This window comes from Buceros rhinoceros, unplaced genomic scaffold (genome assembly GCF_000710305.1).
Source record: "Buceros rhinoceros silvestris isolate BGI_N320 unplaced genomic scaffold, ASM71030v1 scaffold3281, whole genome shotgun sequence".
NCBI classification, from domain to species: Eukaryota; Metazoa; Chordata; class Aves; order Bucerotiformes; family Bucerotidae; genus Buceros; species Buceros rhinoceros.
In genome coordinates, this window is record NW_010392354.1 from 25,707 (window position 1) to 38,680 (window position 12,974).

The 12,974-nt window shown below is 42.3% G+C and overlaps 1 protein-coding gene across 1 annotated transcript in view; it reads left to right on the forward strand.

The window, feature by feature from the left end:
• Nucleotides 1-4,769, forward strand: part of KDR (kinase insert domain receptor (a type III receptor tyrosine kinase)) — a gene marked incomplete at its 5' end in the record, with an annotated part of 29,427 nt that extends 24,658 nt beyond the window's left edge. Inside the window, 3 exons of the mRNA XM_010144418.1 lie at nucleotides 3,383-3,485; nucleotides 3,597-3,685; nucleotides 4,550-4,769. Coding sequence (XP_010142720.1) covers nucleotides 3,383-3,485; nucleotides 3,597-3,685; nucleotides 4,550-4,769 — 412 coding nt within the window. The remainder of the gene's footprint in view (nucleotides 1-3,382; nucleotides 3,486-3,596; nucleotides 3,686-4,549) is intronic.
• Nucleotides 4,770-12,974: the final 8,205 nt, after the last annotated feature.

Genomic DNA, 12,974 nt, shown 5'->3' on the forward strand with positions numbered 1-12,974 from the left:
AGCAGGAATTAGGTATTTTATATGGTGGACATCCTACTGGGGCCGCTGGGCAGGTTTTGTTCATGCCGGGGGCAGGGAAAATGAAAGGAAGAGACTTCAGCTGCCTGGTCCATATTTAACCTCCTCCATTGCAATAAGAAGGAAACTGTAGAATGTAGGCAAAATGCTAGTGATTTTTTTCCAGATTTGTTTTTTTTATTCAAAAAACTTACAAGAGTATTTGTGATTAACTTTTTACGAACCAGAGTGAATACAAAGTTTCACTGCTCTAATTCAGCTGTAATCACACTCTTGAATTGCAGCTCCCTAAAATATTAATGGTGATACATCTATCATTAATAAGCTCTCTGGCATTTCTCCTCCTAAAGTCAAATGTTGGTAAATAGGTCATAAATTGTCAGCCAAGGGCAATGTGAAATAATTAATGTTGTCACTGGATTTTGTCTACTGCTTGCTTCTGGTGGGCTGCTGGAGCATCTGCCATGGATCAATAGCGGTAGATGCTGCTGGGTGTTGTGGCAGATGTGACTTCCCTGGTAAGGAGTTTGTACTAATGCACTTAAGCAGGGATTGTGTTGGCCCTTGTGAGGACCTCAAGCACGGGGTGTAAGGGAGAAAGGTGTTTTCTCATCCAGTGCAGTCTAAGATCAAATTCAGCCACTTAGCTGCTGGGAGCCTTGGGTTGCTTACTGCAATCTCAGAAGAAAGAGGAGCATAGAAGTAGATGGATCCAACTATCAGAGCAGAGATGAACTTTGTTGGCACGTTTCACGTGGTTTCCACAGTGGACCCTCTCCTTCGCTGTTTACATTATATCCACTAAAGACAAAGTTCCTAATGATTTTGGGTACTGCAGGATGACTTTTTTTTGTGGTCCTGGGAATATCTAGGTAGCACAGTGCATTTCACACTTCAGATGAACTTCTGGTCCTAGAGCTGAACTCTCGGCCTCATGTTTTAGTAGTGGGGTAGTCCAAAATATAAATATTTAAGAGACAAAAAAAAGAGCGTGATTTAACACTGAAAACATCACACTTATTTTCTACTTCTAATACTTCCTAAATGGCTTTTCCCAGTCCCCACTTCCTGTTATGAGCAGAAGTAAAATCTTTCTGTCAACCTTTTCAAGAGACTTTGAACCTCTTTTCTCTTACAATGTGACAGGGTTGTGAAAACACTTGTGGAAATCGTGCTAGGAGAGGCAAAGTGGGGAGCTTAAGACATGCTTATGGGCTTTATTCTTCTGTTCTGGTAGCTGAAAACAATTTTAGCATGGATCTTGCTATGCACTTAGTGGAAAAGATTGATCTGGTCAGTAATGTCTTTTTTAGTCTTAAATACAATCTTTAAATCAAAGCTGGAGGAGGAAAAGCAAGCACAGGCAAAACACAAATAATATTACAGATTATTTAGATTGCTGACATGAATTACAATAAGCAGGACCTCCTAACATCTGCTGTATTTGGCTTAGGAAATAAATATACAGTTTCTGAACCTTGAAAGATTGTCATTAAGAACAGTAAGGAAAGGTAAAGAAGATTTAAGGAAATGTGAAGATAATGCCTCTTTTTAGAAAGAGCAGAAAAGCAGTAACCCTTAAATCATGTTAACTTGAATCCTAGGAACAGTCCCAGAATAAATGGTCAGATAAACAATGGTAAATGCCTGCAGGAATATGAAGTAACTAAAAATGGCCAGCATGCATTTGTCAAGAACAAATCAAGTCAAACCAATCTACTTTTCATTTTTAGGGAGAAAAATTGATCTGGTGGATAGCAGGGAAGATAGATTTTGATTGTCTGGAGGGCATTTTTGGCCCCTTTGTAATGGGCCAATCTATTACAAAATGCAAACACGTGTCAAGAAATACTGTCAGGACATAGTTGAGCCCTCTCCACCGCCAGGAAGATGTCAGACTCCATGTGTGGGCTTTCTCTTCCTGCACAGTATTTCTGGTCCTTTTTGCACAGTAGCTTAACTTAACTGGGAGGATTTCATTCATTGTAGCCCATGTAGGCTGACTCTTGCCAGGGCTGAGCAGAGCGAAGACTCCCATACTTGGAAGGTTGTTTAGATCAATCGGCTGGGATTCCCAGTCCTCACCACCCTGGCAACTGTAGCGCTGGCCACGCGGTTCTACACCTGTGTGGACAATTAAATGCAAGCACACAGAGATCTTTCAGGCTAAGAAGGTAGGCTGTGGAATGACCTCATCATTCAAGGTCGGGTTGTCCAGGAGGCTAAGTGGACTAAATTGTCCACTAGTTGTTTTTGGTTCTTGCAGGGTTGTGTGGGAAGTGGAATTAGATACCATTGCGGAGTAACAGGAGCAGAAGACATGGTTAGTACAGAGGTTTTAAAGAACTGGTTTTGTTAAGTCTAGGAGGAGAAAATGGAGAGGGAACATAGTAAGTTTTCAGTATACAAAAGGTTGGTAATTAATTATTCTGTGTCCCCAGCAATAGGACAAATTTTATTTGCAGCGAGTATTTGGATTTAATACTTGAAAAACATTCTAAAATGTGATTGAGCACCTGAGCAGGCTACACAGGAAACTTGTAAAATCCCCACCAGTCCAAATAAATGTCTGTTGGAGATAGGCAGGACTCAGCATAGCGAGACTCAAAGCTGGGAATTGGGATGAGTGATGCTCTTAATTGCCTTCAGCTTTGCACTTCAAGTGGATGCAGATTTCTATTCTAACTCCATGGCTTTTTCTTCATTAGCTGTTAGAAATAACATTTTTCCTGTTTAACTGGGACAACATCCATTTTATTCTGTATCTACTTAGACAGAAAGCTGAGGGTAGCTGTTTTGTTTGCTGTATTATTACCTCCATGAAAATAAATTTTTTTTTTTTTTTGGTCCAATATTTTTTATGGATGTCATCCTGACCAGAGGGCGTCTTTTGGAGACGAGCCTTCAGGAGAGATGTAGCACTCCCTGCCCCGATCCCCATGGTTTAAGGGCGGCAGTCTGCTGAGTCTGCTGTTGTTGTCCTAGGTCCAGCCAGGGGTCTCAGAAGTGCAGTCCAAAGGAAGAGACACATGTCTGTGGTCCAGGCTCCTCTGTTTATTGTACTTCTAAGTGAAGCCTCCAGGAAGTGAAGCCCTTCAGTGTAACTGAGGAAAGGAGCTGTTTTCTCAAAGCCATTTCTTAGAATTTGCTCAGAGATCAAGGTTGTCAGGAGCAGAAGGTCAGAAACATGCCACTTTCTAGGCTGTTCATCCTTTTCAATAAATGGATATTCTGAGGTTTGCATAATATGTTTTGACAGAAGGATTAACTTCTCTGTAGAGAGATAAAAGGATTCTGATATCATTGTGCTTTTTGCAGCCAAGTTGTGGATAGTGGACACAAAACTTGTTTTGTTTTGTTTTCTTTTCAGTCAGTACCGACAAGGTAGCAAAAGAAAAAGCCGCCCTGTGAGTGTGAAAACGTTTGAAGATGTCCCATTGGTAACCACTGTAAAAGTTGTTCAGGAGGTGAGTTTGGCTATCGGGTGTATGTCTTTTCCTTCTGTTGAGGTCTTTTTTTTTGTGGGGTTTTTGGTTTTTTATCCGTTTCTACCTAATGCATTTGTAACTCCTTTGCAGGAAAACCAGACAGATAGTGGGATGGTTCTTGCATCTGAAGAGCTGAAGACATTGGAAGAGAGCGACAAACAAGTGAAAATACCCTTTAGGTAAGGTTTGGGCTGCACATAGGATTGAGCATGACCTTTTTCTTGCAGTATGTCGGAAGACTGATTGGTTTGTAAAATTTTCTAGAAGTTGAAATATTTTCTTAGTGTATTTTTAAAAACACAGATTGTGCTCTGTACTCCTGGCCATCTGCATTTGGTACCAGGAAAGGAGAGGTAATGCAGCTGTTGGAAGCATCAGCCAGCACCACAGAAAGGACTTGTCTTTATCAGCTGCAAGAGCATCAACCACCCCTTGAAGGAGCTGAGCCAGTGCATACAATCGAGCATATTTATGATGGCCTGTCTGCAGTGACAAAGAGCTCCTTTTTTTCTCTTTTTTCTTTTTTTTTTTCCCTAAAGCTCACTCCTGAGTTTTCAGGATATACCTGGGTGTATTTTCAGAGCATTGTACAGGGGTTTCATTGTGCAGTTCACAGGAAGTACTGTGGAGTTCATGGAGCTGAAACCTCACGTATGCTCTCTGGGAGCTTCTCAACATTTTTTTTTCCAGGACAACTTCAGTGCAAACAAAGGCATACTGCAGTTACAATTGCACCACAGCTGAAATGTATGAAGCCTGAAAAAGTTTTCTCTCCATTTCATCTGCAGTTGTAATCTAACTCCTTGTACAATCATAAAATTAAGTATCTTTTTCATGCCTTAGTGAAGTTAGGGTGTATAAAATGGTCTCTCCTTACAATCAAATGTATGTTTAAAAAGGCTTGAAGCCAGTTTTGGTAAGTGCACTGTTTTGCTTTGTTTGTTGCTGTGACGGAAAGCAGCTGCGAGCAGGAATCACCCACCTGCACTCAGGAAGACAGTCTCCACAGCTCTCTCAGTCCTGTTTCTTCTTGTTTTTTGCAGCACACTGGTGCCCAGCAAGAGTAATGAGTCTGTCATGTCTGAAGCCTCCAACCAGACGAGTGGGTACCAGTCGGGGTACCACTCTGATGACATGGACACCACTGTCTACTCCAGTGAGGAGACTGAACTCTTGTGTGCCCGGGAGGCTTCACCCCCACCCTGCCGTGCACGTGGGCTTGCCTTCGACAGCGCTGCACCTCTTGCCTCCCCGCCACTCTAGGGTGAAGCCAGCAGCTCCAGGTCCCCCTGGGATGTGCCTTCCTTGCCTGGGTTGGTGGTATTCAGGTTTAATGTATAGAAAAATGGCATCCATGAGACTAAGAAAAGACCTTTATGTTTCCTGAAGAGGATGCAGCAGTACCTGACAGCAAAAATGTGCTGTGCCAGGCTGCTGGGCACTTTTCTCAAGAGGTGCTGGTGGCTGCGGGTGCAAAGCCCTGGCTGCAGTGTGTGGGCTTTACTGACCCAATTGCAGAAGCAATGTGGTGGCCTTTGGGACCCTAGTGGCATGCTGAGCATCTGCCTGATGCAGGCAGCAGCACGGCGTTCAACCTAACTGTTTCTAGTTGTACGAAATAATGGCACAGTCCTCCTCTTTTGGTTTTTTTTTGTTTTTCTCCTTGTGGCTGGACTCCAGGAAGGAAATGGCACAGCACTGGCTTCTTGTTTCTCAGAGTTATCCCTTGCTTGCACCTCCACAAACAAAAAAAGGAACTTCCACCTCAAGGCTCTGGCACTCACTGACAACCTAAGACTAAACATAGGCTGGGCTAAATATAGGGGGAGGCAATGGTCTCTGTCCTTGGCAAAAGAAAAAACTTGCTGTACTAGACCTCATGAACTGCAATTTGCTTGCAAGATTTGTATGTTGAGATTGGTCAGTAGGAAGAAGGCGGAGCACCAAGCCAAGAGATGGGACATGGGTGCTGAGAGGCTTGCCTCACCTCTGGGGATGGCTCTGACCCCATCCTCCCCAGCACCCTTGACCTGTGCCAAGTGCCTACCTGCTTCTGAGCTAGCCTGAAACGGCTGCAGAAAATAACCTCCTCTGAATCACCACTGAGGCAGCCTGTACAACAGTTAGAAAAGGGAGTCCCGTGGCCCTAGTGGGGCATCCTAGGGGCACCCTAACTTCTCATCTCATCCCCCCTCCTGCAGATGTAGGTCTGACTCCTTCACTTTGCAAATGCAGTCTGTTTGCAGTGGTAGAGATCATGGTTTATGTAGTCTTGGGAATCCGTGACTGGTTTCATGGCAGCTCTGTTCTCCTGTGAGTGGTGAGATTGTGCCTGATTGTTGGACAACTTCTTACCTATCCTCTTGTAGTCCCAGAGCTCTTTTGATAGACACAAGGCAGGCTACAAGATTTTAAAATGTAAAGCTATTTCTACTGAATTCTTTTTCTGTATTTTTATAAGTTTTTTTGTTTGTTTGTACTTACTATAATGTCAAATGCTGGGAACCATGAATATAAGGCATATACAGTATTTATAGCCTCTTTATGTAGAAATAAATGTAATATATTAAAACATAAATATATATTATATAATGGATATTGTACTATTCACATTTTTTATTAGTTTTCTGTAGCATTACAAGGGTCACAAAATTTTTAATAGCTAAAACTTTTAACTTTATTAAAAGGGACTGAAAATTTAGAATTGGGTGCTCCAAGTAGATCTGTTTGCTTTTCTTGCATGTATTTTCTCATATCCTTTCTATTGTCAGGGAAGCTTATCAAGTACTACTTATTTCAAGTGCCATTTAATTAGTCTAGTTATTTATACCCTTGTACAGGTCTATGAACATTTCTGTGGGTACCTACAGAAAAGACACTTCAGCGATTTTTAGCAGTTGGCAGTAAAAGTGCCTTTAGAGAAATGGTCAGAGGAATAGATGGCTTGTGCAGACTGAATCTCCTCTGAAGGAGTTTATTATGTTCAGTTAGGGAATGGTTGTTCTAATTGTATTGTGGCTTTTGCTTGGGGAATAGCAGTTTCCCTTGAAGCCTTACTCATCTTTTCCCACTTGCTTTTCTTCCATCTCACTTCTTAGAGCTGAAATGTTGTCTCTACTCTTGTGTGACAACATCTTTCTTTATTCTAAATCCGTACTTTAAGCTCCCACCTTTTCACTCTCTTGTCCACTCTTTTACTTTCTCTTCTGTACTGTGTAGGCCTTCGTTCTCAGTTTGAGGCTGGCCACCTTTGGGGTATCAGGACTCAAAGAATCATGAGAGCTTATGCTAAAAAAAGTGAAAGGGAAGTTAATTCACAAACTGCAGATATTAATTCAACTTCTCTTTATTATAGTTTGAAATGAGACCTTCGTAGGCTACTGAATAGTGAGAATACTTGTCTAGGAAGTGGGAGGTGTCATTGCTAAAGTCTTCTCAGGCTGCATATGGGACTAATACCTTCTACACACTACGTGCATGCCCCAAAAACTATTTGGGATATAAAGCTTCAAATATTTCTCCATTTTCCTCCCTGAATCTAAAGCATTTTACAGCCAGGAAAGCAGGAGCTGGAAGGTCAGGTAGAAAAATCAGGAAGACGCTTCCTAGATCTTCTAGAAGGGCTTCTAGGAAGGACTTGTATTTTCAAGTATGTATTTAACATTTATCTAGCTTCCCAGAAAAGAGTCTAGCCAGTAGAGTATGCTCAAGAGACAATGCTACATTCTTTAACATCTACCCTCTCCAATTCTTCAGTATCTTTAATGAAATCGTTCTTCTCTGTGTTATTATGCAATGGACGTAAAATACTGATACTGGCAGAAGCTTGATGGGTATCTGCTGAGCAACGTCTTGCAGAGACCTGACAGAGAGGTGAAGATGGAGATCTGTCAGTGATGTCCTTCTGCCCTAGATCTGGAGCTCTCCAAGGTTTGAGGTTGTTCAATTTAGACATCTCATTTTGCAGTTTCGTTTCCTCTCCAGCTTGGTGTAACACAAAATATGTGCCACATACACATAGTCAGATGCTTCTCTGTGTGTTTTTAGTACCTCTAAAATAGTCAACCACCATAATGCAGACTGATGAAGTTGAAATATAGCCATTTCAGCTAGTGAGGTCTCACTTAGAATCCTTGTCAGCCAATGAAACTCTCTTGTGGGTCTGAATCATTTTAAATATGCCTGGAAAATGTGGGAACTAGCACACACCTGCTTTAGAAAAGGAAATTAGCTTCTTTTTTTAAAAAAAACACAACCAACCAACACCCCTCCCCCCTCCCCCCCCCATATATTCAGTTTCAGGAGCAAGCAAAGCTTCTATAAATATGTTCATATATTTGGCATCCAGTAACACAATTCTTTTCTTAGACCATGGCCGTTACATCCTTTAAAACACCTGGACTTTTTGTTGTATTCTGAATACATTGCATAAGGCTAAACCCCAGTCAGACCACATCTGTCTTGGTAGATGCTTTAAATTCCAAAAAGAATATTTTCAATGAAATGACAGACGTATAGTGCACAGATTTGCAAATGCCTTGCAAACCATTCCTGGCTTTATCTCCATTCTGCAGCCATGCAGTGAAGTGTCAGCATTTGGATTAACATCTTCATCCATGAAAATGTGTGGGAGATTCCAGTCTGGATCTAAGCTCAATGAGCTGCAAACAGAAGGAACTCTCATGAGATTAGGCATCCAAACTTACCATTGTGAGCAGCTGTCATTGTGAGCAGCAGTGATGGGGCTGACTCCTTTTGTTCAGAAGAACTCAGAATGAACTGTAGTTGCTGGTGGGTTTGAACATGGGACATAAAGCAAAGCCATGCCTGAAATAGTTTCAGGTCTTGAAGATGGTTCTTGTCAGCTCTTATCAATGTAAACACAGCCTGCTGAAGAATGCAGGGGCTTTCAAGAGTGGCAGCTAGATCCTTCTCCCTGCGAAAGAGAATGTAAAATGTATCTCCTTCTCTGCATGGAAATGTCTTGGCAAATAGAGTCCTTGCCTAAGCTTTTCATATTAACACATCTCTAATCACAAGCAACTGTATTTCACACAAGCATAAAAAGTGTTATGATGTTCCTCCATGACTTCTTCTGATGTGATCTTCCCCAGTCACCATGCCTGGGAACTTCTGGGACGGAGTGCTTGTTAATCCTAAAAGCAGCATGTGACTAAAAAAGACTACACTCACAGAGCTTTTAAAATTTGACAAAAAATTCCTGCTAATTGCATCTCTTTTTGATGGTTCTAAGGCTGGAAAACACAGTTGGATGGCATGGATACCCTCCAGATATAAAGCTGGAATTTGCTATTTTTATGTGAAACATTCCCAAACCATGAATCATCTGAGGTTTCCCCTCATTGCTGATACTTGAGCACACACCCTGTGTTACCTCACAGTATGGGACCTCACAAAGCAACAGCAAGGGCAAGGAAAACAAAGTTAACTTTTGTTCTTCCTAACTGACAAATTTATTAGGGACAGAAGTTAACCAACACAGACCTTTTCATTGGACTTCAGCCCTGGATTTTCATTCTGCCTGGCTGAGCACTGCATTCTGTGTTGTAATATATGTCCTCAGCTCCTCAACCCCTGACATTTTGGCTGATTAAATCCTAGAAGGTCATTGGGAAACATAGCAGGAGCTTGTAACATATGGTGCTGATAAACATCTCAGCATCAGAGATAAGAAGCTGGTCAATGTAATCTTAGGAAGCTCAGGTTTTGTTACCATAAAACTGTGCAACGTAAAGCCTAATCCCTACACAGATTTAAATAGCTGTTAAACATACCAGGTTCATGATGAAGGATGTTCTGGTTACCTAGATGTTATTCACTGACTGCCACCAATTGGTTCAAATGTGAAGTATCTTGTTAGGATGACAGGTTATGGTGAATGATGGCTGCTCTGTAAGTTTGGAGGGCTGTGTGGGGCAATAATTGTATTCAGTGTCCAGCTCCAGCATCAGGCACAGACTGGTGCCAGGAAAAATGGCAGAGCAGTGTGGTTGAGTCTTGGTCAAAAAAAGGCTTTCTTAAAAGACGGAGTATATGAACTGAGATTTAATTCTATTTTCCGGAGGGGCTGAAGCTCTTCAGTATCTCACAGAGCTGTTTCTCTGAGCTCCATGCTGCTCTGTCTTTCAATACATCGTAGATAGACATAAGATAGTTTTCATTCAGCAGGCTAAGCAGCAGTGCCTGCAGGGGTTCAGTAGGCTGGGCAGTGGGACACATAGCAAAGCCCATGCTGCTGGCACCAAGCTCACCAGCAGAAAGGTGCCTGCAGAGTACACCTCTGTATGTGACAAAGTCACACCTTCAACTGCAGTGCATCCATGTTTGGGAATTACCACAGGGATGCAAGTCGCGCTTGGTTACTGGGGTTTCTTGTGCTCCTAACTCATGGTTTCACCTGTGTCACGCACCACATGCTTAATTTCCTCAATCTCTTCCCAGACTCAGCTGAGGCCGTAGACAGCAGTTCGTTTTCCGTCACTTGTCCCTGGTGTACTAGACCCTTGTTTAACCCTGCAGCTTATGGGGACCAGTGGGCAGCATCAGACTTGGGTTTGGGACACACATTCTGCTTGAACTTGGCAATGTTGCATTGGCATGGAGCAGGAGAGAGGAAGTGAAAGAAAGTTTGAGTATACGTCCTTTTCAAATATGTGTATTTCCTTGTACCAGAGAGTTGTACTTTAGCACCAGAACATAGAACGAGGAGAGTGAAAACCCCTTAGGCACCATCACCAGCGCTCACCTTGTTGCACTGTAGGACTGGATGTACCAGCATTGCTTACTGTTAGTCACATCTGGAGGCTGCTTTGCAGTGCGTAGTTCCTCTGGGAACAGGGCCCCGTTACCCCGACGTTTGCTGGTAGTCCCCCTGCACTCCTGCAGAGCGCACGGGTTGTTACTCTGTTCACCATGTTCAGGCTACAGTTTAAAAGCTGAGGGCAAGGCATCTGAAAGAGCAATGGGCCCTTACGTTTAATCTTAATGTTAAGATTTTCCACTTGCTCTTTGAACTTAGGTAAAACCCTTAGTGTCTGCAACATTGTGCAGCAAGAACCTCTTGCATACAGGTTTGCAGTTGATGGCTCCAGCTATTTTCCAGTATGTTGACCGAGTATTTCTTACTCATTTTCTCTATGTTATTTAGGATTTTATGGACAGCTACCCCCTCAGTCATTCCCTTTCAAGCCGCCCTGTTCCTAACCCATCGTAAAATCTCTTGCTATATCCCAAAACCTGTAAAGAGGCCCTTTTGGTGAGAAGATGACATCTGCTTGGCACAATTCCCAAGCAGGTCTCCACAAGAGACCCAACTTCCATTAGGAAGGAGAGCGTGGAGCAGTCAGCAGAGGATGGCATTATGTCAACCTATTCATGTGACGGATGTACCGCAGCATCAACAATCATCAGTCAATGTCAAGATCTGACTTTGCTGGCATCTTCTCAGCATTGCTATTTTCAGCCAGTGAAATGTTTCCAAGGGCTGGGCCGGACACAACCCCTGCGTGTGCAGCATCGCCCCATTCCCAGGCTGTTTGCGCTGGCTCCTGGCTGGCTGTGGAGAGGGATAAGATGCAGAAAGCAGAGGCTGTATGGCTCAAACGCAGCACAAACAGGGGCACCATTTACCACCGCAACCTAGCAGAACAGAGTGAAAGCAGGGCCTATCTTATCAGTTACTTACCGAGTTAAGACTCGGGGGTATAAAAACTCTTTAAACTTAGAGTAATACCATAAATGGAGCCCTTAGGAGAAAACTTCACAAGTAGAACTTTTTGGGTGCACTTATGTGCAGTTTTAAATTATAATCACAAAGACATCTTTATATTGTCTGATAAACTTCTTAAATTGGCAACAACTATTGAACATCACAGTTTAGTTAAGTACTAAAACAGCAGGGAGTGAGCAGCTAAAGCGATACAACTATTAATGTACGGTTCAGTAATGCTATCAAAACAATGGCTTTAGGCATCTCAAGCTTGCTTCCAGGCGAATGTCACTAATTTTTCAAGAGGATTATTAGGTTTTATTAGCAATTCGCATCTCAGTATAATTATATTGATATTAGAGAAATCAATATTGTATAACATAGAGTCCCTTAATGGCTATACAGTTTGTCGAGCCTGTTGTGGGACCAGCTTTGAAGTCAATTTAAGGAGGAATCTTTATAATTCTGCTGCAATTGGACTTTGCATGATGAGATGTTGAAGAGAGGATTTAAGAAACTGTCCTCTGTCTTGAATCTTTGCATTCAAGTGACAGTTTTACAAGTAGATTACAGAAAAATCATTGCTAAGTTTAAATATCTTCCCCCTATTCTGACTTCTAAACTTCATTAGAATTCTAGACCACTACGTAGCTGTCAAGCAAATTGATATATTCATATAAATATGTATATTCCAATCACCATGCCATAAACATGTTTGTCACCCATTGCAAAAATTTACTGATCTAAAGTGGAGAGCTGTCTGCCACAGAACCGTCTGCAACAGAATTCTCATATGAATTGAAGAATTGCTTCTATTTTCCATTATATAGCGGTGGTTTTTTTCTTCTTTTTAAAGACCATTTCCTTAGGTCTGGGCATATGACAGTTAATCCAAGCTTAAATATCATGACTTTTTTGTGTAAAATACCAAGGGGCATCTCAAGTGGCTTTCAGTTCATGAGACACACTTAACAGTATACTTACTTTCACTATAACTGAGCCCGGTGCTCCTCTGACACTTACTCTTACACAACATCTGGTGTTGTACACAACATTGTTCTGGTGGCAACATCTCCAGAAGAAACTGCCCTACCTTTCCTCAGGACCCCCAGCCCATGCTGCATGGGTTTTTGTGCCAGCAAAGTAGCTGCCAGAGTGAATCTGGTCAAAGGACAGAACTGACTGAAAACAAATTGGGGGTTTTTTTGGTTGGTTGGTTGTTTTCTTAGGTTACTCTGAACTCAGGTGAGTCCCAGGATGCTGTTTGCTAATCACTGCAGTTAGAAAAGGACGTGGCAGCCACAGGACAGAGAGCAGTGGGTGCTGGCAGTGGTGGAGAAGAATGGCTTCATTCCTTCCTCCAGCTAAGTCTGCTTGTGAAACTAAAGCCATTTGAATCTTGAGAAACTAAAACCTTTTCCAGAGGTAGCGTGGTGTGTCTGTACAGCTGTAAGTGGGTACCAGCAAAGCTGCAAGGGGGAAGAGTGACCCACTGCTCCATGTGAGGTATTTTTCAAAATGTCGAGAAAGTCATCTTCCCCTGTCCACTACTTACTGGTTTCCTCACTAGCCAAAAAGATTTCAAGTAAACTTGGAGGTACTCCTGCAGATACTTAAAAGTCCTCAACAAAACAGTTCTCTGCATTTCTGTTATTTGTGTTATAGAGAAGAACGATAGCACTTTTCTAGCTCCTCACATAAGTTGTAAGTATCTCAAGGAAGGAGAAGAGTTGTAGGGA